The sequence below is a fragment of the Drosophila virilis genome, chromosome 2 (genome assembly GCF_030788295.1).
Source record: "Drosophila virilis strain 15010-1051.87 chromosome 2, Dvir_AGI_RSII-ME, whole genome shotgun sequence".
In the NCBI taxonomy this organism is placed as follows: domain Eukaryota; kingdom Metazoa; phylum Arthropoda; class Insecta; order Diptera; family Drosophilidae; genus Drosophila; species Drosophila virilis.
Genome location: NC_091544.1, coordinates 14,151,439 through 14,177,571, shown reverse-complemented (window position 1 = coordinate 14,177,571; position 26,133 = coordinate 14,151,439). Strand labels below are relative to the sequence as shown.

At 40.6% G+C, this 26,133-nt stretch overlaps 5 protein-coding genes across 11 annotated transcripts; 2 read left to right on the top strand and 3 right to left on the bottom strand.

The window, feature by feature from the left end:
* Nucleotides 1-175: 175 nt before the first annotated feature.
* B52 (serine and arginine rich splicing factor B52) lies at nucleotides 176-5,854 on the top strand. 4 transcript variants are annotated; one of them, XM_002053823.4, is made up of 9 exons: nucleotides 176-334; nucleotides 606-748; nucleotides 811-881; nucleotides 951-1,055; nucleotides 1,716-1,797; nucleotides 4,568-4,641; nucleotides 4,703-5,044; nucleotides 5,112-5,270; nucleotides 5,445-5,854. In XM_002053823.4, the coding sequence occupies exons 2-9, from the start codon at nucleotides 623-625 to the stop codon at nucleotides 5,557-5,559; spliced, it is 1,074 nt and encodes a 357-aa protein (XP_002053859.2). In that variant the 5' UTR covers nucleotides 176-334; nucleotides 606-622; the 3' UTR covers nucleotides 5,560-5,854. The 4 variants fall into 4 exon arrangements, with proteins under 4 accessions (XP_002053859.2, XP_015027550.1, XP_070062976.1 ...); XM_015172064.3 differs by having other exon boundaries at nucleotides 1,701-1,797; XM_070206875.1 differs by lacking the exons at nucleotides 4,568-4,641; nucleotides 4,703-5,044; nucleotides 5,112-5,270; nucleotides 5,445-5,854 and adding an exon at nucleotides 2,322-3,661.
* Nucleotides 5,855-6,080: 226 nt separating this feature from the next.
* Task6 (TWIK-related acid-sensitive K[+] channel 6) lies at nucleotides 6,081-12,519 on the bottom strand. 4 transcript variants are annotated; one of them, XM_015171577.3, is made up of 9 exons: nucleotides 11,458-12,519; nucleotides 11,235-11,390; nucleotides 10,325-10,451; nucleotides 10,061-10,251; nucleotides 9,802-9,989; nucleotides 9,185-9,217; nucleotides 8,758-8,918; nucleotides 8,014-8,046; nucleotides 6,081-7,914 (listed from the first exon to the last, which is right to left on the bottom strand). In XM_015171577.3, the coding sequence occupies exons 1-9, from the start codon at nucleotides 11,582-11,584 to the stop codon at nucleotides 7,662-7,664; spliced, it is 1,269 nt and encodes a 422-aa protein (XP_015027063.1). In that variant the 5' UTR covers nucleotides 11,585-12,519; the 3' UTR covers nucleotides 6,081-7,661. The 4 variants fall into 4 exon arrangements, with proteins under 4 accessions (XP_015027063.1, XP_015027064.1, XP_002053860.1 ...); XM_015171578.3 differs by lacking the exon at nucleotides 8,014-8,046; XM_002053824.4 differs by lacking the exon at nucleotides 9,185-9,217.
* Nucleotides 12,520-14,673: 2,154 nt separating this feature from the next.
* On the bottom strand, nucleotides 14,674-15,727 carry LOC6630973 (26S proteasome non-ATPase regulatory subunit 9). Its single transcript, XM_032434020.2, has 3 exons — nucleotides 15,538-15,727; nucleotides 15,061-15,384; nucleotides 14,674-15,000 (listed from the first exon to the last, which is right to left on the bottom strand). The coding sequence occupies exons 1-3, from the start codon at nucleotides 15,637-15,639 to the stop codon at nucleotides 14,767-14,769; spliced, it is 660 nt and encodes a 219-aa protein (XP_032289911.1). The 5' UTR covers nucleotides 15,640-15,727; the 3' UTR covers nucleotides 14,674-14,766.
* A 315-nt stretch (nucleotides 15,728-16,042) lies between these two features.
* On the top strand, nucleotides 16,043-18,906 carry Lkb1 (Lkb1 kinase). The gene is made up of 4 exons (XM_002053826.4): nucleotides 16,043-17,410; nucleotides 17,469-17,663; nucleotides 17,728-17,891; nucleotides 17,952-18,906. The coding sequence occupies exons 1-4, from the start codon at nucleotides 16,248-16,250 to the stop codon at nucleotides 18,188-18,190; spliced, it is 1,761 nt and encodes a 586-aa protein (XP_002053862.2). The 5' UTR covers nucleotides 16,043-16,247; the 3' UTR covers nucleotides 18,191-18,906.
* A 19-nt stretch (nucleotides 18,907-18,925) lies between these two features.
* Nucleotides 18,926-22,594, bottom strand: omd (integrator complex subunit 5 omd). Its single transcript, XM_002053827.4, has 9 exons — nucleotides 22,423-22,594; nucleotides 21,580-22,355; nucleotides 21,173-21,517; nucleotides 20,847-21,111; nucleotides 20,355-20,785; nucleotides 19,929-20,293; nucleotides 19,589-19,868; nucleotides 19,389-19,531; nucleotides 18,926-19,322 (listed from the first exon to the last, which is right to left on the bottom strand). Exons 1-9 carry the CDS (start codon nucleotides 22,527-22,529, stop codon nucleotides 19,023-19,025), a joined length of 3,012 nt encoding a protein of 1,003 aa, XP_002053863.1. The 5' UTR covers nucleotides 22,530-22,594; the 3' UTR covers nucleotides 18,926-19,022.
* Between the last annotated feature and the right edge of the window lie 3,539 nt (nucleotides 22,595-26,133).

Genomic DNA, 26,133 nt, shown 5'->3' with positions numbered 1-26,133 from the left:
TTTAAGTAATAATATCAATGCTAATAACTTTTGTAATATACTGTACATTGATACGTATTGCAAATAAAAATATATTTAATCGTGACAAGTAACAGGTAAATATATGACGTCTTGCTTGGTTGTAAACCAGGGCTGAAGCAAATAAAAATATTACAATGCTGACGCCGCATCGAGGCGGCAAAGCAGTTTTGAGTTCAGTGTCATTTCCGTATAAATTGCGTCGAGGTTGAGTCTGAATTATTTTTCGTCTGACGTGCAGTGCGTAAAAAAACAAGAAAAAGTGTGTTTGAGTCCGGCAAAGGAAATATTTACAATCAATACTTGTTAGTAAACGGTATGTTAACAATTTTATTATGAATATGCTTAAAAAATACATCAACAAAGCACTTATCAATGATTTGCTAAAAAGTTCTGTACCCGGTGGCCAACGTTCACATCGGCGACGCCGCCATCTTGCCAAATACACACACATTCATATACGCTTATGTATATATAACTCACACAGCCATACATACATATGTACACACGTATTAGCCTGTAGTAGTTGAAATCTTAACAAAATAGAAATATTGAAAAGGAAATTTTTATCGTCACGCTTTATACAGCATAATCAACAACAAATATGGTTGGATCACGCGTTTATGTGGGCGGCCTGCCCTACGGCGTGCGTGAGCGCGATTTGGAGCGCTTTTTCAAAGGCTATGGCCGAACTCGTGACATACTCATCAAGAATGGCTATGGCTTCGTGGTAAGTGGGCATAACAAAGAATTGATAAATCGATATGAGACAAATGCTTGTTTAATTAATAGGAATTCGAGGACTATCGTGACGCAGACGATGCCGTCTACGAGTTAAACGGGAAGGAGCTACTGGGCGAACGGTAAGTTTTGAATAGTGTGTAAAAGTTAAACTATAAATAAAAATTCATATCCGGCTTCTGTTGCTACAGTGTGGTTGTTGAACCAGCCAGAGGCACAGCTCGTGGCAGCAACCGGGATCGTTACGATGACCGCTACGGCGGTCGCCGCGGCGGGGGCGGCAGATATAATGATAAGTAAGTACTGATGCGTGTGCAAAACTTAGAATTTGTTCAAATCGAGTGTTTAATGAACATAATGCAGTGGACCCATAGACTGTAATCTAGAAACTTCCAATATATACCCTCAAAGCGTACTTATATAACAAAATTAACTATCTGAAATGCAAATAATACGGCTATTTATGCTTGTAAATTGACTTTGAGAAGTCAAATAATACTCTCGGGTTTTCGTATCTTCGCTATCTCAATGTTCTGTAAGATAAGCTAGTCAAGGGTCTACTGTGATAGTTTACAAATAGCGCCAACTCATTTCCTAAAGACACTGACATGCTGTTTATATATATGTTAATATAACTTTCTGTTCTGCTTAATTTGAAACATATAATAATTTACTTACATGCTGCACGTCCTAATCAATCAATCAAATGCACATAATTTACTATTATTAATAATTGAATTTTTGCGGCGCGCCTTTTGCGACTGCCAACCCCATCCTTCATTTTCCCTTTTATATATTGAAATGCTCAACTTTTATGCTCTTGCCATTTGGCTTGGGTGGAGTAGCATTTGCAATAATCACGATATGTACATATATATAAAATCTTTTGAGCAGCAGCGCAGTGTCAATACTAATTTTGAATTCATTAAATTATTCACCAGAAACAAAAATTCCAGATCATCCTCCCGTTATGGACCGCCATTGCGCACCGAGTACCGTTTGATTGTCGAGAATTTGTCCAGTCGCGTCAGCTGGCAGGTAAGTCATCTATCTCCCTACTTACGTATTTAACAGTAGCCTAAAAAGTAGACTAGTATAAATATATATAAATATATATATATGGTAACAACAATCTAACTGACTCGTCAATTGGGCGCTACTGAAAGAGCTAATCAATCAATCTATCTATAAACTATATCATATATCTAAACCCAGCACTTCCCTGTTCTATCTTCTTATTTTGTTTTGATTTTGAACTCCATTTCTAAGTTGGTGTTGCTCCCCGAAACGCTTGGCGTTTATTTATTTATTTTTTTTTTTCTTTCCTAGTAGTTTCCCCCCCTTTGATTATTGAGCTCGAAAACTAACGACGTGTGAAAAATGAAATGCCTGCATCGATTATTTTCAAGCTCAATAAACTATGTACATATTATATATCTATTATGTTTAAGCTGTATAGTTGACTTAGACTTAAGCAAAAGTTAAACAATGCAAAAGTACGTTAAAAACTGGTACTGATCGTTGCAATCCCAACACTTATTTTTTTCACACCAACCAAAAAGAAAAAGAGTGTGATGTGTATCTGTTACTGAACCGCCCCAGAGCTTAGAAGAGAGTGACAAAAATACAGGCAGTATTATGTGTAATGGCCAGAGAAAAGGTGCCATATAAACCGAGCTGAACTGAAACTAATAAAACAATAACGTGCTATGGCCAAATACTTCGTCGATGTACGATATAAAGCCTGGCCGGGGGCCTCAACTTGTTACATGTATTACAAACGGAAGAGAAATCCAACAAAAAACGAGAGACAGAAACAAAACACGCACGCAACATAAAGAGATTCGACGCCTGACAGTGCATCCCACGTTATCGTTGTCGGTCGCTTTGTGAATGATCTTCGCTTGGGTTATATAAAAGCTGTATTTCCCCTAAAAAACCATCTCCCAAACACGCTTGGTCTTCGCGCTGTCGTCATCGCCGTCGCCGCTGTCGTCGTCGTTGATGCCTCGTCGTCATCCATGCCAAAAAAAATAAAAAAAAATTAAAAACATACAACTGATGTGAATTGTGATGGCAGCTGCCTGAGATTTGGGCTAACAAAAGGCCAGCCTACGCGCAATGCCCAAAATGCCAAGAATATGTTATAGCCGTATTGCGTAGGCTTGCCTATTGTACGCTGAGGCTTAGGTATTTAAATGTTTAAGCATTCACAATTTAATTACAAAAATTATATAAAGAATTGTCAAATTCCTTATAGCGAATATGAGAGTTTTGAGGTCGTATGACAGACAAAGAGAGAGACAGAGAGAGAGAGAGGGAGAGACGTTAACAAAAAAAATAAAACTAAACAGTTAGATGCGATGGGATGATGATGATGACCATTGATGACATGACGATGATGATACTGGCCGACTCTTTAACGCGTTCATTTCATCTTCGGTTAGGCAAAGTGCAACACTGTGCGCCAATTCTATGTGTCTGTGTGTTCCCCCTCTTAACTGGCAAGGTCTGGCCTGGCTCCGACTCTGGCTTCTGGCTCTGGCTCTGGCTCTGGCTGACTATCGACTAGAGACTCATGGAGCAGCTAACACGCCATCGTCGCACCGCCGATAACGTTCCAGCCTCAGAGGCGCTCCCCAAAACGTATTTCTTATTTTTACAGTTCGTTTCTGTGAGGCCGTGGGAGAGATGAGATGCCGCCGCCTGGTTGACTGCCTGGTTGCGTACTGTTTTGTACTGTGCGTACTGCTGCTCTACACTGCCACTGCTCGCTCTCTCACCCACAAATCCCGACTGCGGCCCCGGCAGTGGTCCTGGCTCCCGGCAACTGTTTCTGACTGTGCGTTTTTTTGGGTCCCACGATTAAAAAGTACATGAACAAAAACAAAAAAAAAAACAATAAACAAGTAGCACAACAAAAAATATATATAAATTCCAATATAATGATCAAGTTAAAGCACATACATACATAAAAAAAAAATGCATTTCCTGGCCAATTCGCTCATCTGCCAAAACTGCCCGAGTGTCTGGCACGGCATTGTGGCCGACTTTGCGTGCGGTTTTCTGGTTGCTGGCCTGGCCTGGCCGCCAACATGCTGATCAAATGATTTGATGTTGAGATGTGGAGCTCTCGATCTCGCTAACTGCTCTTTCGATGAGGTCTTGCGGTCCAGCTGAGGGTTGCCCCCATTGGCCGACAGTTACTAGGCAGACAAACAAAACTCTCGGTGTTGTACGATAAAAGCGATGTGTGTGTCCTCTCTCTGAAAGCGCATTAAGTAAGAACTCAATTACAACTTTTGATTTATCATTTTTTTGATCAAGAAACCAAAAAAAAAAAAATGTATTAAAAAATATATATATAAATATTATTATATATAATTATGCTTACGTTTTGTACCGCGTGCAGCAAACACAAGCAATGAATATTTCAACCGAACTGGCGTTGTTGTGCTCAATTCGACTGAACTGGCAACGGCGCAACTGGCACTTGCACTTCTACCCCCTAACTCCATACCCCCAACAAAAAAAAAACAAGAGGTGTCCATTAGGCAGGCGATGCGAGTGATCGATCTCATACAGACTGATATTGAGTGGCAAAGAGGGACACAGCTTTGGTTAGGAAGGCCCAATTCCACATAAATGTTGCGCATACTAGCGTTGCAACGATACCAGATCGGAAATATATTCAAACTGCTTGGTCTGCACGCTGTATTTGATTTGCCTTCAAGAGCACATATATCTCTAGCTATTTTTTGTACTAATTCACATATTGTTTTTCGTATTATTTGTGCGTTATCTGCAGGATCTGAAGGACTACATGCGCCAGGCTGGCGAGGTCACCTATGCTGATGCCCACAAGCAGCGTCGCAACGAGGGGTAAATAATGTCGAAAGCACATTTTGATTTTTGTCAACTAATTTATTAACTGAATCTTTAGCGTGGTGGAGTTTGCCTCGTTGTCGGACATGAAGACTGCCATTGAGAAGCTTGATGATACTGAGCTGAATGGGCGTCGTGTGCATTTGGTCGAGGATCGTCGTGGCGGACGCAGCGGTGGTGGTGGCGGTGGCGGCGGGGGTGGTGGTGGCGGCGGAGGCGGTGGACGCGGTCGTTCCCGTTCTTCCAGCTCACGTTCACGCTCTCGCTCGCGCAGACGTTCTCGCTCACGTCGCTCGTCGCATTCGCGCTCTAAGTCGCGCAGCCGCTCCAAGTCACGCGGCGGACGCTCAAAGTCCAAGTCACCAGTTAAATCGCGTTCTCGCACACGTTCGCGTTCAAAGTGAGTTTATTTTATCCCCGATTTCAGGCTTAAAGTTTAATTCTAACAATAAAATCTCTCTTATTAGCAAATCTCGTGATGTGTCCAAGTCAAAGTCAAAGTCCCGCTCACGCACTCGCTCCCGTTCGCCCAAGCGCGACTCGCACTCACGCTCACGCTCCAATTCCAAGCGTGAGTCACGTTCTCGATCACGTTCAAAGTCTAATCGTCGCGATTCGCGTTCACGGTAAGTGTCTGCCATATAATTTGTATGTTTTCTTTAATTCTTTGAGCTTTATGTGATATGCTTTCTTTTCGTGCTTTCTTTGATTTTGTTTGGATGTGCAGACCGTGTTTGGTGGCTCCCAATATTTAGTATATATTTATTAAAACATATTTCAAAAAAACATCTCTCTTGCAGCGATCGCTCCGCATCGGCTGATAATAAGTCACGTTCTCGCTCCCGTTCGCGTTCAGCATCCCCGAAGAATGGAAACGCTTCACCAGATCGCAACAACGAAAGCATGGACGATTAGATTAGTTAGCTGTCCCATTAATTATAAAAATATTGATTTTAGATTTCGACTAATTACTATAGAGAACCCCCAATACAGACACCTTATCCACCAAAATCACTTGAAACAAAACAAAACAAAAACATGCAAATCTTAAATCCACTACCAAACATCGTAAACATTTTTTAATATTTAAAAATTATGTTTAAGAGCTCGTTCGACACACACGTTTCGCCAATGTATTCTAATTGTTGAATATACCCGATTGTACGCATGTTTAACACAAATTATACAAAGGGCATCTGTCGGTCGAATACTTTTCCATTGATTATTTCTTGTGCAAAGGCAATAAAATGCTTGCCTAACAAATTGTTTAAACCAAATTATCACACAAATATTTCAATAAAAACCGAATGGATTCATAAAATAAAAACTGTAAACGTGGTACTTTTGTGGTGGGCAACTATAACTACTATATGATATAATATAATTCTCGAGTAAGATGTAAAAGTCCATTGGCATTAAATCAAGCTTGCAGCATGTTCAAGTATATACAATTTGGTGTTTATTTTCGGATTTGAATATACTCAAATGTATTTTACAAAGTTTTTTTTATTTAAATTTCAATTTTTTGCTTTATTTTCAATGAAATAAAATTACAATTTGTTTTACTTTTATTTGAAATTGAGCAGCTATATTTCATACTTATGTGAAATTGTTTAAACACATACAGACAATACCTACTAAAAATTTGAAATAAATTTTATATTAAAAAGTCGTACGTAATATATATTTTGTTTTCTTTTTGCTTGCCTTTTGTTAATACAGAATTAAATACATAACTATGCCTCATAACTGCGGTAGTTGTGTTTTTTTTTGTTTTAGAAATATTTTATTCTTTAAAGTATATCTGTAACTACGTTTATTTACTAAAATATTTACAAAGCACATAAGGATTTTCTTGTGGGGGGGCATTTGAAAGCGTTTTCATCTCAACTGAGCTGAATACCAAAGAAAATTATTTGTAAAATGGAAGTTTCATAAATATCTTAGTTGGGAATTATCAACTACATTAAAACCAAATGCAATCGTTTGCGTTGATGCGTCTAAATGCGTCTGACGATTCGAGGGTCAGTGACTAATAGAATTAAGGACTGCAAAGGGCTGTCTATAGTTAGGGTTGGTATCGAGTGGGCGTGGCAACACTCATATACCTCGTATCTATATTATGTTTGGCACTCTTTGGAGTCAATTGAGCACTTGGTAAGACAAGTAGTTGGCTGTAATGTTACCTTGGCGTTTTGTTAATGAGACTACTAACTATATTATGTATATTTAGGTATAATATTAAACTAATATCCCGCTCGTGACTAAATACATCATTAATAATCATAAGAAATATATATATATATATAAGAATAAAATGGGCATGTTCTAATCAAAAATATTAAGCAAAAATATTTAGTATTTACAAAAATTGAATTTGACACGTCTTTGAATCTATATAGATTTATATTCTTCTTAGCGGATCATGTACGGTATCTAAGTGCAGCCTGAAAAAGGCAGTTCTAGTCTAGTGTTTCACACTATAATTTCGATATTGATTAATTTCAGTGGCTGTTGAGAGAAAATGAGAAACAGAGAGAAAGAGAGAGTGAGAGAGAGAGAGTGACAGAAGGTCTATGTGATCCTTGTGATGATTTGTGTCTATCGCTCGGAAATGGCAGTGGTTTAGATCAATTTTCTAGTGCCCTAATTCAATAATATACATATACATATAGTTAGATATTTATCTCTATAATGCTTACTACAGATTGTATATGTGTGTATTATATATATTTATGCACTAATTTACATTGTAAATGCACATAAATATTAGTTCGTGAACGCACATGAATTTGCACATTTTTCATTATTCCAATTTAATATTCACTACCCTTCAGTTCCGAATTCCATTAGGTTTAAGTACTATGTATCAGAGAAAGTTTTATCACTTTAATTATGTTTAAGTCGTTTGTGGAGAGGCAGGAAAAGGGGGCGTTTTGCTATACGAGTGGGCGCGGCCATATTCGTTGTTCCTTCTGCTGCTGCTGCTGCTGCTGATGCTGCTCCAAATTTGGCATCTAAATACGAAAAGATAAAAGTGATACATTGCGTTTGAGCAATTTGTGCGGCTGCTTGAGAGGCGAACGATTGCCTGTGTCGTCCACAACATCCAGGCCCATGCCCATGTGGCTGCCAGTCATGAGGCCACTGCCATTGAGGGCGCCAATGGTGTGCATGCTCTGCGTATCATAGTTCAGATCCTGCATGGGCACCACCTCCGGCAGCAGGTGACGTATGTGAGTTGGCGAGCGGCGCAGCTTGTACTGTTGCCTGTGAAAGCAGTAGAACAGGTAAATGTATTGTTATCATTTAAATGATGCTTGACGAGATGATATGATGCATAACAAATTACTAGGAAAATCTGCTTACTCTGCAACGTTTTCACTGGTCGCGTTTTTATGCCTGTTGCCAGAGTATATTCAGTTATAAAATACGTTTACACAACATCGAGACATCAAACAAAGCCAAAGATAAACCAAATGCAAAGCCATAGAAGAAAATACATTCAAATAATATCGAATTACCAATAATATTGAAGTCGAAATACACATATATAAAACATAAACACATTTATTAAATGCATAGACCAAATAGTTTATGTTTGGTTCTCATATTTAAAGTTTTTATATGATATAAGTCATATTTAAAATAAGTTGGAAATTACTTCAAGCTCGATATTCAAAAATTGTTAATTACTTTGAGCCGAATCTTAAGCCGGATGCATTGGCAAGTTCATTAAAAATCCAGTTTTTCCAATATTGAACTGGTCTAATGCAGTTAATCTTTTAGTTGAAAGTGTTAAAGCTAACCAATTTGTAAGATAATATTGGTTCAGATTTTGTAGACTTCCAAAAGAGTTTGAAGTTTAGACATCTTAACTTTCTGCTGCTATATGTGAGTTGATAAATTTATTATTCTCCCACATACGCAGTTTGAACGTAAGTAGACTAAGGAAATCAAACAGGAAACGGAAACCGTACAATCGCACACTAAGGACCCGTTTGTCAAGGGTTGCTTATGCTCAAGATGCTAAATGGTCTATGCTTAAGCCCTTTGCTTATGCTTATATCCAACTTAAGGCTTATGTCCAAGTTGATGTGTAGGCTTACATACTTTTTATGCCGGTTTCCATTCAAGCAAATACAACGGCATGAGCACATTGAGGATGTATTTGTGCCATTCAGCGATTCGACGTCTTGTCCTTCGTAGCCGCTCAGTATGGAATCATTGGATGTTATCACATCGCCCTCCAGTTTGACAGCCACTTGTAGTGCCTGTAATATCATGCCAATATCTCAATTAGTTAACTAATAGATATCACAATTAATAATATATAGCATAGATTGTAGCGCATTTTGTGAATAGAAAGTGGGTGTTCTTGTTGTTCTTGTTGTTAGAGGCTAAGAAATGTGTATTTGTTCAGTGTAGATCAGGTTGTTAGGCTGCTCGAAGCAGTAGTAGTAGTTGTTGTTGTTGTTGTTGTTGTTGTAGCATTGGTAAGTCATAGTATGTATTTAAAGCTCTAAAAAACCGCAATCACCTCATTGGTCCATAAACTGGACTTGGTCATAAACTAAGCGCGCGTTTGCATTTGTTTTGATATCATTAAGTCAAAAGCAACCGAAAATATGCCAAAAAAGAAACAAAATATATATATATATATTTGATTTTCCATTAAGTTCTTTATATGCTGACGCATTAAATTCAATTAATAAGTGAATGAATTTCAACATATTTAATATAAGTTAATCGGACTAATTGAATTGAATAAATAAATGCAGAAATTGAAGCATATTTCTTACAATAGCAAATGTGGAAAAACCAGAATGTGCGCGTATAAGTTGATAAATTGTGCGATTAATTGGCAAGCAAGTACTTAAAGAAAATGAATATAATTTATTTTAAAAAAATATGAGCAGAAAATGTTGAAAGTCAAAGGGTATGCTCATCAGTTAGAGGTCGGAACTATGTACGCAGCTAGGACTAATAGAGTTGAATAAGTTTAAGGTTTGAGGAAAACGGTTTACTGCCAATTGGTCAACTTGATAGGTGTATTTTATGGCTTAAAGAAAAAACAGTCCGCAAGTCTACTGAAGAAATAGCAATGGCATGGACATTATCGATGTACTATATTATAAAACATAGGTGACAGCTCACCTGCATGGCTTGGGCCTCGTCGCGTCGCTCGTCCTCGGTATTCATTGTAACAAACCTTAGTACTAACAAGTTCAGTGAGGCGGCAACAATTGCCAGTCCGAATAGTATAAATATCAGTGCGAACATAACATATTCGGGTTTTCGATTTAGCGCATTATCCTTTTGTAAAGCTACCATATCGCCAAAGCCTAGTTTGCACGAATATAACACAATTATTATTATTAATCAATTAATTGTTTAGAACGCTTTGATCGCTCACCTATTGTGGTTAAAGTAATAAAACAGTAATATACTGAATCAAAATAGCTCCAGCCCTCAAACTTGGAAAAAGCCGCCGCACCACCCGCGATCGTCAGCGAACTGAGCGTCGTGACAACGCATATTAGGTCCACCTCTGAGGCAAGCGTTCGCTTGCAGCGCAGCGATGTCCGCACCGCTTTGATAACAAAGCTGATAACGAGAATGGCATAAAACGCTTGTCACTAGACTATCAAATGTTATTGGAGGTAGGATGGGCACACACCTGCTCAGTCTATTCACTCTTTCTCCGATGCTCTGAAACATGACCAGACCCAAGGGTATCCCAACAATGGCATAGCACATTGTAAATAGTTTGCCACCGCGGGTCGTTGGCGTTGAGTGTCCATAGCCTGCAAATGAATCAATTGAGATTTAACGAATTGTTGTGAAGAAATCATCATTGCGATCTGCACTACGAAAGCAAAGAATTATTATAGCATTCCTATATCCTGACTCGAGTTACGCTATTTTTTTTTACTACTTATAAGCCCAGCCAAAAGTTTTTTATATGTTTCAGTTTCTAATACTAAGCTAACGGTATTTTCACTACCCTAAAATAGTAAATTAAGTTAAGTTAACGGAATATTTAGGCCTTATCTAAGGTCAAGGCATTGAAATAATTTCGAGCTAAAGACAAAGCAAGGTCTAATCGAAACTAACCTTCGATAGGTTCTCACAAAATGAGAAACGCATAGAAGAGAACATCTTCATACCCCTATATATATATATATATATTCCTAATCAGTATCAACAGTCAGGTCGATATAGCCAAGTCCCTGAGTCAGTTTCTTATGTGAACTAGTCTCTAATTATGGAGCTACCCATAGAAACGGCGAACGGATCGGCTTACTATATCATATAGCTGCCATCGAATTGATCGGACAAAACTTAGGTTCTTGTATGGAAAACTTTGTTGTTTATCAAAATATCGTAACCGAACACGTCCTTTGTTGCGGAGCTTATATATAATCCATATCTCACCCAGATGGGATAAACCATATATATCGCTCTGAAGAGCGTAAATATATAATATAAAATATAATATTTCACCACACAAATTCGAAAACCGTTTGTTAGAATTCTACATGAATATTGCTCTATTTCTATATCAAAAATATATATTGACTATATACCAATTGTTGTTAGCACTGTCGTTGCATAATAGAATGCGCCAGTGAACTTCCATTGTTGGCCAGCCTTGTGTGGCTCCGATTTGAGAACCACCGTCTCCATGACTTTAAAATCCTCCTGTGATATATTATATTTGCGTATTATCCGATCCTCGACACCTGCAACAGCAAGACAACAAATGACAGGATGTTTAATAGAAATATTAAATATATATTTTTTGATTACCTTGCAATGCCTCCCAGCGGCGTTTTTCCGTCTCCGATTCGAGGGCATCAAAGACGGCGGCGCCCACAAGTAAATATGTAAATGTACACACGATCAGGGATATCGTGCGGACATTTTGTTTCTTCATGCTTCATTTAGGCGAGGTTATTGGCTAAAAACATGCATTCCATTCACAATGTACGGCTGTCTCCTCGATGACTGCTGGCGGCGTCTTCTCTTGCGGTTGTACGGTTTATTGGTATTGTGACTAATCCAGCTGCAGACTTCCATATGTGTGTGTGTGTGTGTGTGCGTTGGCCGTTTACGTTGAAAGGACAAAACTTTTGTAAATCAGGTTAAGCGCAGTAACTAACACACACACACGCGCACACACGACGTGCAAACAGAAACACTTGAAACTCGACACCTTGGCCGCCTGCCACTTTCACTCTAACTGCCTCTCTTCCGCTCTCGCTCGCTCTCGCTTGCTCTCCTGCACACACACACACGCGCGCTGACAGCTTCAGGCGCTGCCTAATCAAAGTCTTGGCCGTTGCTGTGTGTGTGTGTGTGTGTGTGTGTGTGCGTGCGCGCGTTTTTCGTCGTTTAGTTTTAGTTTTTTTTGTTGTTGTTGCTGTTGTTGTCTACTTTTTGGCGCACGAGGCAATTATCTGAGAAATTCACTTAGGTGTCACTTGTTCGTGCACTCGAGTGCAATTGCATTAAATATGATACAATAAACAACTATAAGTATTTTAATTTTAGCAGCACTTGCAAATGTTGTTGTACACGGCTGCATTTATTTCTGTCACACATGCCGTTGCAACTGCCGTTGCTTCTGCCGTTGCTTCTGCTTCTGCTGCTGTTGTTGTTGTAGTTGCTGTTGCCTGCGCCTTTGTCCTCGTCGTAAACGCGTTCATTGCGCCCATCCATGTCCTTGTGTTATTTATAACAGAACTGCTGCTGCATTTGTAACTGCATCATCAGCGTCATCATCAAAATGTTCGCTCTGGCCCCAATCAGTTGCTGGCGGCCAGGTAACTGTAACCGTAACCGTAACCGTAACCTGGCTCTATGGTCCTGCTGATATGGGTTATAGCCCTTTCAAGGCTATTGCTGCTATAGACGGCTATTTTGTTGTCGTTGCTGTGCACACACATAGCGGCATCTCGTCGTTGCAATGTCCTTCGGCTGCAGTTCTGTTCTGGCTACGCACTCTGTGGGCGGCCCGGGTTAAAACAGAAATGAACATAAATAGTATTTTGTAGTATGCTCTGGCTAAAAATAGCGCACTCAGATTGACGCTGAAAGTGACAATCGTTTTGGCCACATCCTGGCCATTTGCTGGCGGCTAACGATGCAAATTGCCTAATCTGTCATCGTCAAAAAAATAAATACCCTGCGACACTGTGCAAACGACACAAGCCAATACATATACATAGATATGTATGTATGTACATATAAGCTCACTAACACATGCATGCACACAGTATGTGTGCCAAATTGGCTACAACATGAATTATTTAGTTGTATGCGCGTTTTTCAGATAAGCGCCAAGATTCTTGGCACCCAAACTGGGCCGCAAGTGTAAAACTGTAAGCAATTCTGCAGATTTGGCGGTAACTGTAGTTCCTGAATTATTAAAAAAAACACACACACACAAATTTTGCGCCAAAAGCTTAACCGAATAAATGAGATGAAAGGGGACAAGCCGTGCATGAAGAAACAAAAAAAAAAAAAACAGCAAAAGCTCATCTGTGTGCGTTGTGTCTGAGTCTGTCCTGCACATGTATGTGTGTGTGTACATACATACATACGTGCGCTTTTGTAGGCAAATTTAAAGGCATGCTATAATATTGTTAAGAGAAGCGAATCGTATATTTTGCTGCTGGCCTGCTTTTCAATTTGTCTAACAAGTAGGCAGCATTGCAGTACCATTAAATTATTCATGCATCAGTATTTGTATATGAATTTAAGTGTGTACGTCTGGCTGCCTATCCGTGTGTGTGTGTGTGCGTGTGTGTGTGTGTGTGAGGGCGAGTTGTCTTCAGTACGTCAACGTTGCGCGTTGAAGCGTACATCACACACACACACACAGAGACGCAGACACAGGCACAGGCACATGCTTTTTTTATAATTTATTGAGCCAAGCCACAACGTACATAAGCACAAATTCGGACCGTGAGAGGGTGGTTGAACATTTGTGGATGCCACAACAACACATAAGTGTGGCAAGCTGTGTGACTGTGTCGAAATTTCTGAAGCAGGCCACAGTACTTCTAGGTGGAATGCCAAACGCCCTTAGTTAACTTTTTGCTAGTTTCCCTATGCTACACGGTGTTGTTGTTGTTGTTTTTTGTTTTTTTTTTGTTCGTTTCAAGTTTTTTTTCTTTCTATTCTCATTATTTGTTGCGCCACCCGCAAGCTTAATCGCGCAGCCTCCGCCAGTCTCGTATTATTTGTGCTGTCGTTGACATTTGCTGTGCAGTGGCAATGACAGTGACACTATCAAGAATCCTGTGGTCGACCATTTAACTGCCTGATGTATGCGCTTGACTTGTTCTTCGACCCCCCCCCCCCCCCCCCCTCATCCTCCTCCTTCTCCACCGCCCCATGCACAGGCACAGCATCGCGAAAGGAAGATCCAAAAAAGAAAAGTAAAAGGAACTGGTATTCATTATATAAAACATTGTACACATACACAATAATTGTTGGACTTTTGGCCAAATTTTCAGAAATTCAAAATTTTCCAAATTTTAGGAATTCTGCATGCACATCTTTTAATTTGTCATTCGCTTAGCTTCTAATATATTAATTACACAAATTTTCACTACAATAATTTCATCTCATTTCGTTTGTCGTTGGCTCGTTTTCCCGTTCGCAATGCACGCACATTCGATTGTAATTCTCAACTGGCACGGCAACGGCGCACAAACTGACAGGCTGCTGGATCCTTTGTGGGTATTAGGGTTGAGCATCCCATGCCGACGCTGAGTAGGCAGGCGCAAGCTGGGGCTGCCAACTTGCGAAAGCTTAGCAAAGTGGCGCGCATTTGAATTGATGTACTTTCAGGCTCAGTGCCAAACCCCTGGACCTATGCGCCTCAGATATTTTGGTGTCATGGCTTGGCATAGTTAGTCAGCAGCCGTTGCAAACTGTCATTTCAATGCATTAAGGCCAGCATTGAAATGACATATTGATGCTTCGCAAATTCAGGCCACCAAATCAACTTCAATGTTTTAAGGGAATTAAATTAAATTACATTGCCAAACATTACACGCAATAAAATGTAAAATAAAAAATGAGCACTACAAATTATATAAATAAGATCTAATATTCCATGGGCTCCGGTGGCAGCACAATGTTGCAGCCGAGCAGACCCCGACCGCTCCATGCCTTGGGCACAAGTATCAGATCCAGAAACTGTTCGCCACGTTTGATCTTTAGCTGCACGTTTTGATTCTGCATGTCGCGCACAACTTCTCCAATTTGTGCTAGGCTATTCTTAAAGTTATTTTCGTTGATGGAGCCAAAACGCATGATTTTGTCGCCCACACGCAAGCCCTGCAATAGAAACAATTAGCTTTCGACGATAATAATTGGATTATGTGTTATTGCACTGACCGCTTCCTCGGCTGGCGAGTTGGGGCTTACAAGATTGACGACAACTAATGGGCGTGTATTCGGTGGCATTATGAGTGCTCCGCCGCCTTCTCGCCCACTGTTCAGCTCCAAGGCTGATGCCCGATTCACCAGCTCGGGATCTGTGGTAGCTATCTCAGCATGGTATTGATTGAGCAGGGTTTGTATTTGATTCATCAATTCCTTGTGATCATTTTGCAAACAGATAATGGTCTGACGCGCCTGGCGCACTTGATAGATATCGATGTCGTTCCGAGGAAATCCTTCAGCATCAACAAGTGAACCAGTCATGCCAACATTGTCGTTCTGTAAGGATCAAATATTAGTATCTGTACAGGCATAAATATAAGTATGCAAGGCGCTTGGACAAGCTCATAGTGCGGCATTTCTGACGTCACATTACACTTTTTGGTACCTTGATCTATGTCACCTTGCCTACATGCTTGTGTGAGTATTTACCGCGGCCAATATTTGTCCATTTTTATTAATCTGTGCCTCCAGGTCCACCTTCGCGGCCATTAGTCTTTCCAATCGCGCTTTAGTTGTGATTTCCGTTGCCATGACTTGCTTTTTCCTTTCGAAGGATTTTAATATAAGTAAAATAAAAACAACAGTTTTTTGTTGCGCTGCCGATAAATTATGTTAGAGATGAGTCTAATACAACCGATCTATCGTATTTATAGCATTAGCTAACACGATTTATAGAGATATTCCCGCTTCTTATTTATATTTTCTTTTTTCGATGAGATTGTTTTGACTTTTCTACCAAAATATTTATTCCTTTCTATAAATTGATTTATTTTGTATCTAAAGTGGCTTATTTACTTACTGATTGTGGTTGTCATAGAACCATGTACCAAGTCACGTTATGTGTTATCGATAGATGGTGAAAAATTAATTTAATCAAAAGTGGGAGTACTGCTATATCGATAGTAAAAATATCGCAATTATCGATATTATATCAACAATTGACATACACATATACATCTAAATACAACATATTCCCAGTTTAAAGTAAACACTGAATTTTATAGCATTATAGCAAAAACTGGACAAAACCAACAAGCTAGTAAGCGTTGCGACAATCTTCGTGCACAACGGACCGAAGGTTCGAACAGCGTACCCCTCATAGAAATGTGAACTGTGCGTTGTGGGCAGTTCGAAGGTTTATGCAATGTTCTAGTTTGGCCCACGAGCACACAAGGAGAGCGCGAAGAGACGGCAACTGCAATAGAGCGCCGTTTATACGTTCATATAATAAGTGTACACAAATAGCGTGTGTTGAGCTGCGAGCGCAACGCATCCAAATGACTGTTACTGTGACCAGCACACATGTAATGGAGGCACAAGCTAAAGCAACAATTTTGCAATCTGGCGGGGGCGGTGAGCAGCAGCATGGCTCTGACAAGTCGGTCGATGTGGCTGGCAAGGATGTTGATTTAGTTGGCGCGGCAGATGATGAGATGACCGTTCTGTTAACAAATCAAAACTACCATTTTGACGCAACATCCGATATAGAAGATGCTTTCGTAGAGCTAAATGGTAGCAAAGATGTGGAACTCGATGCGGCTGTTGGTGGTAACCACCATGCGGAGCATCCGCAAGTCACCTGGCTGGACGATGATGCAATCGATGCCCTGGATCGTGTCACACTGGATATAGGCAATATGTTCTTTAACCGCGTTGACAGCCAGGAAATTATTTATCAACAGAAAAAGAAGAACATCAAAATGGTGGGCAAATATGTGATGGGCGATGTGCTAGGAGAGGGCTCCTATGGCAAAGTAAAGGAAGCCATGAATTCGGAGAACCTTTGCCGGCTGGCCGTTAAGATACTCACCAAACGAAAGCTACGCCGCATACCCAATGGCGAGCAGAATGTGACACGGGAAATTCATTTGCTGAAGCAGCTGAAAAACCAGAATGTTGTCCAATTGGTCGATGTGATGTACAATGAGGAGAAACAAAAGATGTACTTGGTCATGGAGTATTGCATTGGCGGCTTGCAGGAGATGCTGGATCATGCGCCGGAAAAGAAGATGCCGCTCTATCAAGCGCATCAATATTTTCAACAGCTGGTGAATGGATTGGAGTATTTACACAGCTGCCGTGTGATACACAAGGACATCAAGCCGGGTAATCTGCTGCTGACGCTTGACCAAACGCTCAAAATATCAGATTTTGGCGTGGCCGAGCAGCTCGATATGTTTGCCCCAGACGACACCTGCACAACGGGTCAGGGCTCGCCTGCGTTTCAACCGCCAGAAATTGCCAATGGACATGAAACGTTTGCAGGCTTTAAAGTGGACATATGGAGCAGTGGCGTTACCCTGTAAGTAAATAGCTTTTTACTGGTACTTAGGAACGTTTCAACATTTATTGATTTGCAGCTATAATCTGGCAACGGGTCTGTATCCGTTTGAGGGCGACAACATCTACCGATTACTGGAGAACATTGGACGTAGTCAGTGGACTGCGCCCGACTGGCTATATGATTTGGATGAAAGCTTTGCCAAATTAATATTGGGCATGCTGCAAGCAGATCCAACTGCGCGGCTCTCTCTGCAACAAATACGCAAAGATGCGTAAGTGGTCCATTACGTAAATGCAACAATTGGTTTTATTTATGGCAATTTTGTGTCCTTGCAGTTGGTTCCTGTCCGCACCAGCGGTGACTGGCCCACCGATACCCATTCCTCCACTGAAGGGCGACAAATACGGACGTTCCACAGTACTGCCTTACCTAGAAGCTTATCATTATGGCAACGAACAGGATCAGGAAGATGTTTACTTCACTGAGCACGACGTCAATCGTATGTTCAAGATATTACAACCCCCAAATAAACTCTTGATTACTATTATATTTCTTTCAGAGGAATTGGCGCGGCGCGCTGCATCTGCTGCAGCTGAGATACGCGCTAATAGGAACGCTGCTGCCAGCGTGGCGTGCCATTCGTACGAGCCATCCACAAGTGCTGAAGCTGAGGCCATGGTCAACGGCTCCAGGGAGGTGACCACGGTCAAGAAAAAGGGCTCTGGCCTGAAGCGTCGAGCTAAAAAACTTGTATCCTGCATCTCAGTGCGCAAGCTGAGTCATTGTCGCACATCGTAGGCCCTACCCAAACCCCCCCTAGTTACTAGAGTAATATGGAAAAGTAATAACTTGTTAACAAATTGTGAGCAACTTTTTGGTTTTTGTTTTTGTTTTTGTTGTCTTACATTCGCCAAGTATTTATTAAGATAAAGCGAGATTGAAAGAGGAAGAAGAAAAGAGAGAGCGAGAGAGTAATCGAGGCACACACTAAGAGCCGACACCTTAAATTAGCTTAGAAAGCTGTTAGGCAGGCAGCAGAATGCAAGTAAGATCCAAGTGACAATACCGTGTATTATATGAGAAAGTTATTTAGGTCGTTGATATGTATTAAATGTAAAGAACAAACACGTTGAATAATTGCAATTAGCAAAGATTCGTTAAAGTAAACTGCGCGTCGGCAATACGCAAATAAGTAAATTGTTGAACTGTTGTTGGTTTTAATAACTTCTAAATCAATGCAATTTACAGGCGTCGACCATACACAAACTGCTGGACAGTATTTTGCAATGGAAAATTTATAAGTGTAATACAAATTTGAAACTATTGAAGAATATTTAAATATATATAAAAACTGCATTTAGTTCACACATATTTCCTTTCCATTTGGATCTCCCGACATGTGTAATTATCTACTAAAGTTTAGTTAATTATTTCTATACTCCTGCGTTGGAGTACTTGTAATACAGTGGAAGTGATTCGATTAAACTTTGTAAATACTCGCAATTCGAAAAAAAGTGTCAAGTGTTTTTGGTCTTATTTATGGAATATGTTTTTGCCTTTATTGACAAATTTAAATTAAGCTTAATTGGCATTGCAAACTTTAAACTTAACAGTTGACTAACTAATTCTATTATTCCAATTCTACGACTTCAATGCTGGATTTAGGCATGACTGCTGTTGGCTCTGCTATTGCTGGAACAGTTGAGCTTATGTGCAGATCACTCATGATGAACATTTGATGATAGTGCGGGCCTAGCTTGCTAAGCTTCTTTTGCATTAGATGTCGCAGCGTATCCACATACTGCGGCAGCACTTTAACCTGGCTCGTGTTGCGCCAATGCAGACCATTGTTGTCCACGTGAAAGAGTGCAGGTGAGGGTACATGATCCTTTAAATAATTCCAAATGCACTCCCGCAGCAGCACAGCAATCTGTAAAGTCGCAAAATAAGTCAAATCCTTACAAACGGCATGTTTATACATATATTCGAAGCTTACCTCCGGCGCTTCGAAGTGCTCAATAATCGTGTGCAGGTTGGAAAGAGGTGGCGGTATCAGCTGGCCTATGGCCAGCAATTGTAGCAGTTTCTTGGTGCACAGCATAAGCTCGTCGTTGGCGGATGTGGGCTGGAATTTATTGACTAAAAGAGAACAAAAATTATTAACTTAGACTTCAGTGGTAACGTCCAATTTCTTACCATTCTTGCCACGCCAGTGATGCAAACAGGTGGCGCACAGCGCACGCAGCAGCACTGAAGAGTAGCACAAGGCGGGCCTGTGAGTAGCTATCAAACCAAGCACTGCCCAAAGAACAGGCGAGGTTATAAAGGCACGACGTATTTGCATATCCCGTTCCATAGTGACGCGAGTAAACTCTTCATCGGGAAAAGGTAGTCCATTGTACATAACATCCGTCGAGACCAGTTCTACAAGCGTCAATGAGACCAGCGAGTATCCTTCAACATTGTTCGGCTTTTCCTAAAAGAAAACGTATCGTGTTAAGTCTTCTGGCACGTTTGCGAGAACGTTATGTATTACCATATCCATGCAGCACGCATTAAGCGCCTTTAGATATAGTGCTTGCTTTTCCGCATCGCAGCTTCTGTTATTAATGGGCAGCACAGGTCGCAGTCCCCGCCCAATGACGCCGGAATGCAGTACAGAGCGATTTGAGTTGGACCCAGAGCTTGTGTGCAGGTTTTGCACTATAAGCAGCTCATGTTCAGGTATTTTTAGCTCATCTAATTCGTACTCCTCTAGCTGACCAAGCAAATGGCCATGATAGAAAAGCGCACTCTCAACCAGCTCACGCAGGCAAACGGTGCGCGCAATTTTGCGGGCGGAGCATTGACGCTGCAGCAGCGCATAGGCTCGATGAGCTGCCGCGGCGCGACGGATGACAGCTGGCGTAATGAAATATAAATTAGTTGTTAAGCCAAGTGAAAAAATGAGTTTTTGGCTTACTCGTCTCGCTGAGGCCTACAAAGAAGTACTTCACGCTAAGAACAGCAAGTTTAAGCACCAGCGGTGTTCGCAGCACAGTGCAGCGTGTGCCAGCCTCGATGTTGTTTAGCAGCTCCACAATTAGATGCGCCAAACGCATGCGTGCTGCATCAGGTGTTTCGTCCGTCTGGGTCACTTCACCTTCTTCTAGTTTGGGACGCTTAACGGGACCATTGCCATTATACAAATCTTGCATTGTTTCGTGATTGTTGTTGTTGGCCTGCTGTTTTTTAAACTTCTCAGCGCTGAGCTCAGCAGCAACTTTATCCATTCGTAGCAATAGCTTTTGAATTGTGCAGTCGAGGATTTGTATAATCTTAGGCAGGCATTCGTTCAATGATTGCGTCAACAGCTGCGGCTTAGTATGCGGAAATTGATTCTTTTTGTGCATTCTGTGGACAAATAATTAACTATTAGCATATGTACAAACATTCTATGTATTGACTTTCTAACTTGGTCAGCAGGTTGAGGTTGTAAAATGTATTATATGCCTCCGTTGGAGTGCCGGGCTCCACGGGCAAACGATTGTTAACCTGCTCCTGCAGCGTTATATCCTCCAGCACCATTTTAAACCCCTGCGTTATGTTGGGAAAGTTGAGCACACCGCTCTGGCCACCCAGCAAGCGCATCAGAGCGCCAATGGTATTCGGATTTTGTGCATAGGACTTGCGCAGCAATTGCGATATTGTTTGATAATAGATATGTGGATGCTGTGAGGCTGTACGGCGAGAGCGGAATGAGTTCATTTTACCAGAATATTTCAAAGGCTTAGTACTTACAGACCACGAGCAGCAAACGCACTGCTGTCTGTTGCTCCAATAGATTTGTGCTGAGGCAGCTTTTCCAGAGCATGTACTTAGTTTTTTCGGAAGCTAAATCTCCAAGTAATGGAAAAGTGCGCATGTTCAGCACCCATTGCTCCAATTCCTGCATAGACGTATCCAAAAACTCCTGACACCACACGTACTTTTCAGCCAATTTGGCCACCATTAACAGTAGCTTGGCACCGTGTTGATTAAGACGTAGCACGGCATTATTCAGGGACGGCTGCATGTCGGCAAACATTTTGTTGCTTAGCCAAAGCGGAGCCTTCTGCACGATGGCATCGCACATATCATCGGTGTCTGGAGGGAAAATAACAGTCAGGTAAGGCAACAGCTTAGGTTGGTAAATGGCACAAACTCACATATATCTATAAAAACATTGACCAAGCTCTGTAGAATGGCATCGGAGTAATTTGTGGTTATTAGTAGAAACGGTACTATAGCCACATCAAGTGGTTTTTTGGGTGCCAGGCCATCTTTGAGCATTTCACAGAATGCCGCGCGCAATTGTTGTTCATGGCAGGAGGTCATGTAGTCCAGGATGCCAGCTTCAGAGTCCAAATGACAGCGATAATCGTCTACGAAACGCTTGATGCCGCACTGCAGTATTTGCATAATGATCTTGTAGGGAAAACAGCCGCCCAGCCGGGCCACAATCCAGTCGAATGTCATGGGATAGCGATGAAACGCACTCAGCATGGTCTCCACGCATGTCTCCGCCTCCGAGTTGCTCAGCTTGCGAAAGCAACTGTTGATCAGCGTGAGCAGACCATGCATAGCACTGCATTCCAGCCAGTAGTTGCAGGAGGCAGGAATCGTCATCCTGCGCTGTGTGTACTTGTCCGATAGCTTGGCCACTAGCTCTAAGCTCCAGTTGGCAATGAGCGGCGACCAAGCCGGTGGCCCCTTCCATATTAAATTTTGTAGCGATGTTTTGACCATATTAAAGCTTTCGTACTCCTCTGCGCGCATCTGTTGATGCGGATTGCCTTCCTGTTTCATTTGCGATACTGGCAGACCCGTTTTTTGATCCATCATTTCGGGAGATATATAGAGCTGCACCCCGATCTCTGCTAGAATGCCAAAGTAATCAAAAACGATGTCGCGAGTGGCCGGTAGCTCATCCAGAAATCCCAACCTGTGTGCGTAAAATGCATTGAGTAAACATTATCTGCAGAATAGTTGCAAGTGTGGCACAAACTTACGCAACTTTTATGAGTGAGGGTTTTGTTAGGAGCTGTGGATTACTGTGTCCATTGCTAACTGTGTCTATAAACTGTTTAAGCTGGTCTAATATATTTTGTTGCAACATTTTAACTTGTTTGGGTCTATTTCTTCAGCCAGCTAAAAGTACATTCGAGTACATTCATTTGTTGATATTGTATCGATACTATCGTGACTACAAACTATTGCGATAACATATTACGATATGTTACAGGTCGATAAACTTATATATCGATAGGATTTGTGAGAAAAATAACGTTTTTCGATAGTTTGAAAAGAGAAATTTTATTTTGAAAATATGCCGTAAGCGAAAATGTTGTTTTTGTAAAATCTGTAGTTAAATTATAATATAGATTTATCTTATCAAGTAAAAAAACGTATAGCCGATATTCATGCTTAGCGGATTAATAAAGAATCTGCAAAAGTTTCCACTGAAATTAATCAAGCTGCTTCTGCTGAACATAAATAATTTAAGAAGTCTTGCATATACACAAAGTGCATGTTGCTCTTCTAACGAGCTTCGCATCATTTGCATGTAAAAAAAAAAGATAATTAAAATACAAAAAAAAAAAAAAAAACGGAACTAAAATTTACTTAAATTCTCATGCAAATTTCATCAACTAAAATATATTGTAGAGTGGAATTTATGCGTATCAAATAGCTAATTGATGAAATTGTCCAACTTGAGATCGATACAATGACCAATTAATATTAGTTAGCCGATTCATTAGGTTTTTGTGTCAACCAGCTGGCCTTGATATCATTTCCAACATTGCCGATGTTAAAATAGCTTGCGCAATTTCTAATACCTCTGTTTGGGTTTATGCATGTACTAAACCCATCGCAGTAGTCATCAACTTCATTCATGCTGATGATCATTATCATGCGCCATCTTTATACTCACATTCACATTCACATTCACATTCACACGTCGAGCTGCTGGCGATGCTGCAGCTGATCGATTTGCTTTGAACTTGTTTGGGCTGTTGACAAATGTTTTTTTTTTTTTTTTGTTTTTTCCAAATCGACCCGCAGCACGTTTTTCGTAGTTTTGTTGTATGGAAAGTCCGCTAAGCGTGTTAATTTACAATTTTATTGTCTTTTAATATTTTGGCGAAACATTTAACTGGTTTCTCGCATAGTACCAAATGTTTGTGTGCATTATTCTTGGCGTTTAAACGAGCATTCGGAAAGCATTGCCCAACGCGAATGCAAACGTAAATGTGAGAATGATTTGCAATATTAGAAAATGGCGCTTGACTTAACCGTTATTTAATAATCATAACAGCAAGTGCAACAGCAACAACAACAGCACGATGCATGTGTTGCTGCAATGTGGCTTCAGCTGGCTTCAGCTGGCTTCAGCTGGCTTTGTCTTTGAATTTGAAGCTTGAAGAGCTATTGAGGCTCTGGCAGCGCCAAATAAACGCATCAATCATTGAAAATTGCACAATGTTAGGCCAGGGGTGCGGCTAGAGGGGGGGTGGGGGGGTGGCAGCAGCTGCCAGTTACTGCAACTTTGATTTTCCGTGGCTGCAGTAAATGTTAGCTTGCCCTAGAATATATACAACTATATAAATATATATATATTATTAATATTGCGGCATATTTGGGCATTTTACAAAACGCGCAAAAGCACCTAGGCCTTGAACTCCGCAGTGCTAGCATGTCTTATTATTGACTTTTAACTTAATAACTGGTATATGCTTAAATAAGGTCAATGCTCGTAACGTGTTTACAATAAACAAACAAAAAGTGCCAAAATATATATCTTCAAGCTAAGCAACACCCACAAAAACCAGGCCAAAAATGGACAACGGCCTTAGCATCCGAAGCATCATCTGCCAAACCACAACTAAATAAATTTCAAAAAAAAAATAATCAACCGATCCTCACTTGACCAATACATATATATATATGTATATGTAGTCATTGCTTAAGCGCCTGAAGGTTGCATAATTAGGCATACGCAGTATATGAACTTTAAAAAGCATTATTTCATACACTGGTCAATACAACAGTTGAACATTTTTTTCGTTTTTTGGCCACACAAAATGTCATTGTACCTCAAATGATTGTTGTTGCCTTGTCCGCACCGGAAGCTACAAAAAAGACACACACGCACACACGCACACACATACGGATCTCTGATTGACGAACAGAGTTGGTAGCAGGGGAGCAGAAGCATTTCAATCAGATTGAGACGAAAGATGGAGCTATAAGCCTGATCTGTAAGCCCGATGAGAACCAGGCTCCTGATAGAAAAGTGCACGGCAAAGTAGTTGGTTGAAATGTGTGAAATGTGCTGTAGCAATGTTGAAAATGTTAAGCTTTATATTATTATTAGTAATTGGGCTCAGCGTCCAAATTGTTGTTGAGGCATTGAAGAACAGTACTGTGCATATTGCATAATTTAAAGCGCAATAGATCTGGACGTTATGCAATCTTAACAATGATTTGACAATAATGTGAGCTGTTAGAAAATTAATAGGTATGACATACTTTGCGAGCAAATTCGAAATATACTCTAATATCTACACGTGTTCGATTGAACAATTCGAAATGCGAAATGAGATGCAAGTGCTGTTAACTAACCAAATGGTTAAAATGCATTAATTAAATTTTGAAATTAGCAATGGCAATGTCAAAGTTGGCATAAAACTTAATTTAAATCGCAGACATTCGAAAATTAAGCTTCATAATGGATTTCGTTTCGTTTATGATCGAGGAAGTCGCCGCTGCCCATCGAAGGTGGGTTGGCTGTTCTGATTTTGTCACAGCACGAGAGTTATTTTTTGTTTTCCTAATATTTTTTTTTCAGTTGTTCGATGAGCATTTCCGCGGTTTCGGTCATCGTTTTCGCTAAATGAACTCAAATACATACATACTAAAATAAACAATAGAAAAATGCGGCCAGCTACACATGTCGTAGTCTTCGTCTGGGTCTTTATCAGGAATTTGAAATGAGCGCAAAACTCCGAAACTGGTTTCTTCTCATTATTTATTTTCATCGATATTTAATGCACAGCTCTTGCATATGTTTATTATTATTATTATTATTCGTTTTTTTTTTTCGTTTTTCGCAAATATGCTATTTATATATTGATTTGATTATTTAATATTTGCATTCATATGCAGTTTCTTTCAAAAGTCAAATGTAGTTTCTTAAGAGCTCGCTATGTCGTCAAGGGTTAATTTATGCCGTTTCATGAGCTTTCACAGCACTTTGCACTCTGCGCTCATCGTAGCTCAAAAAATAATACTTGATAACAGCTCAATAATTAGCACTGCCCTTTTGTGTGGGTGCAAAGGCAAAAACCCAAAGAGCAACAAACAAAGAGAGAGAGAGAGCGCGCGAGCGAGCGAGCGAGCTCAGCCGAACAAGTCAAACAAAGCTCGAGAGCAAAGTCGAATGCGATTGCTCGGCAGCAGCATCCTTGTCCGAAAACTCATACGCAGCAGCACAAAGTGAGAGCGCATCGCAGCATACGCTCCGAAATACACATGGCAGATATATGAAACGCTGACAGCTGCTGACAACCTGTTGGGCTGTTGTGCTGTGAACTGAAGCTGCGCTCAGAATTTATCAAAAGCTTCGCTTCGCTCACCAAAAACGCCAGCGTCGACGTTGGCGTCGCTGCCGCGTTGCCGCCTCGTATAAAAGTAAAGCGACAACGAGAAATCAAACTTAT

What these genes read in the sequence shown, in the direction of transcription:
- Task6 (XM_015171577.3), bottom strand. Translation starts at nt 11,584, where the DNA reads ATGAAGAAACAAAATGTCCGCACGATATCCCTGATCGTGTGTACATTT. An exon ending in CCAGTTTATGGACCAATGAG is followed by an intron (nt 8,919 to 9,184) that starts GTGATTGCGGTT and finishes ATGATATTACAG; the next exon opens with GCACTACAAGTGGCTGTCAA. An exon ending in ACCAGTGAAAACGTTGCAGA is followed by an intron (nt 7,915 to 8,013) that starts GTAAGCAGATTT and finishes CTGCTTTCACAG; the next exon opens with GCAACAGTACAAGCTGCGCC.
- omd (XM_002053827.4), bottom strand. Translation starts at nt 22,529, where the DNA reads ATGTTGCAACAAAATATATTAGACCAGCTTAAACAGTTTATAGACACA. An exon ending in AACCTCAACCTGCTGACCAA is followed by an intron (nt 20,786 to 20,846) that starts GTTAGAAAGTCA and finishes ATTTGTCCACAG; the next exon opens with AATGCACAAAAAGAATCAAT. An exon ending in TGTAGGCCTCAGCGAGACGA is followed by an intron (nt 20,294 to 20,354) that starts GTAAGCCAAAAA and finishes TCATTACGCCAG; the next exon opens with CTGTCATCCGTCGCGCCGCG.
- LOC6630973 (XM_032434020.2), bottom strand. Translation starts at nt 15,639, where the DNA reads ATGGCAACGGAAATCACAACTAAAGCGCGATTGGAAAGACTAATGGCC. An exon ending in ATGGACAAATATTGGCCGCG is followed by an intron (nt 15,385 to 15,537) that starts GTAAATACTCAC and finishes TGATCCTTACAG; the next exon opens with AACGACAATGTTGGCATGAC. An exon ending in ACTCGCCAGCCGAGGAAGCG is followed by an intron (nt 15,001 to 15,060) that starts GTCAGTGCAATA and finishes TTTCTATTGCAG; the next exon opens with GGCTTGCGTGTGGGCGACAA.
- Lkb1 (XM_002053826.4), top strand. Translation starts at nt 16,248, where the DNA reads ATGCAATGTTCTAGTTTGGCCCACGAGCACACAAGGAGAGCGCGAAGA. An exon ending in TGGAGCAGTGGCGTTACCCT is followed by an intron (nt 17,411 to 17,468) that starts GTAAGTAAATAG and finishes ATTGATTTGCAG; the next exon opens with CTATAATCTGGCAACGGGTC. An exon ending in CACTGAGCACGACGTCAATC is followed by an intron (nt 17,892 to 17,951) that starts GTATGTTCAAGA and finishes TATTTCTTTCAG; the next exon opens with AGGAATTGGCGCGGCGCGCT.
- B52 (XM_015172064.3), top strand. Translation starts at nt 623, where the DNA reads ATGGTTGGATCACGCGTTTATGTGGGCGGCCTGCCCTACGGCGTGCGT. An exon ending in AGAATGGCTATGGCTTCGTG is followed by an intron (nt 749 to 810) that starts GTAAGTGGGCAT and finishes TTTAATTAATAG; the next exon opens with GAATTCGAGGACTATCGTGA. An exon ending in AAGCAGCGTCGCAACGAGGG is followed by an intron (nt 4,642 to 4,702) that starts GTAAATAATGTC and finishes CTGAATCTTTAG; the next exon opens with CGTGGTGGAGTTTGCCTCGT.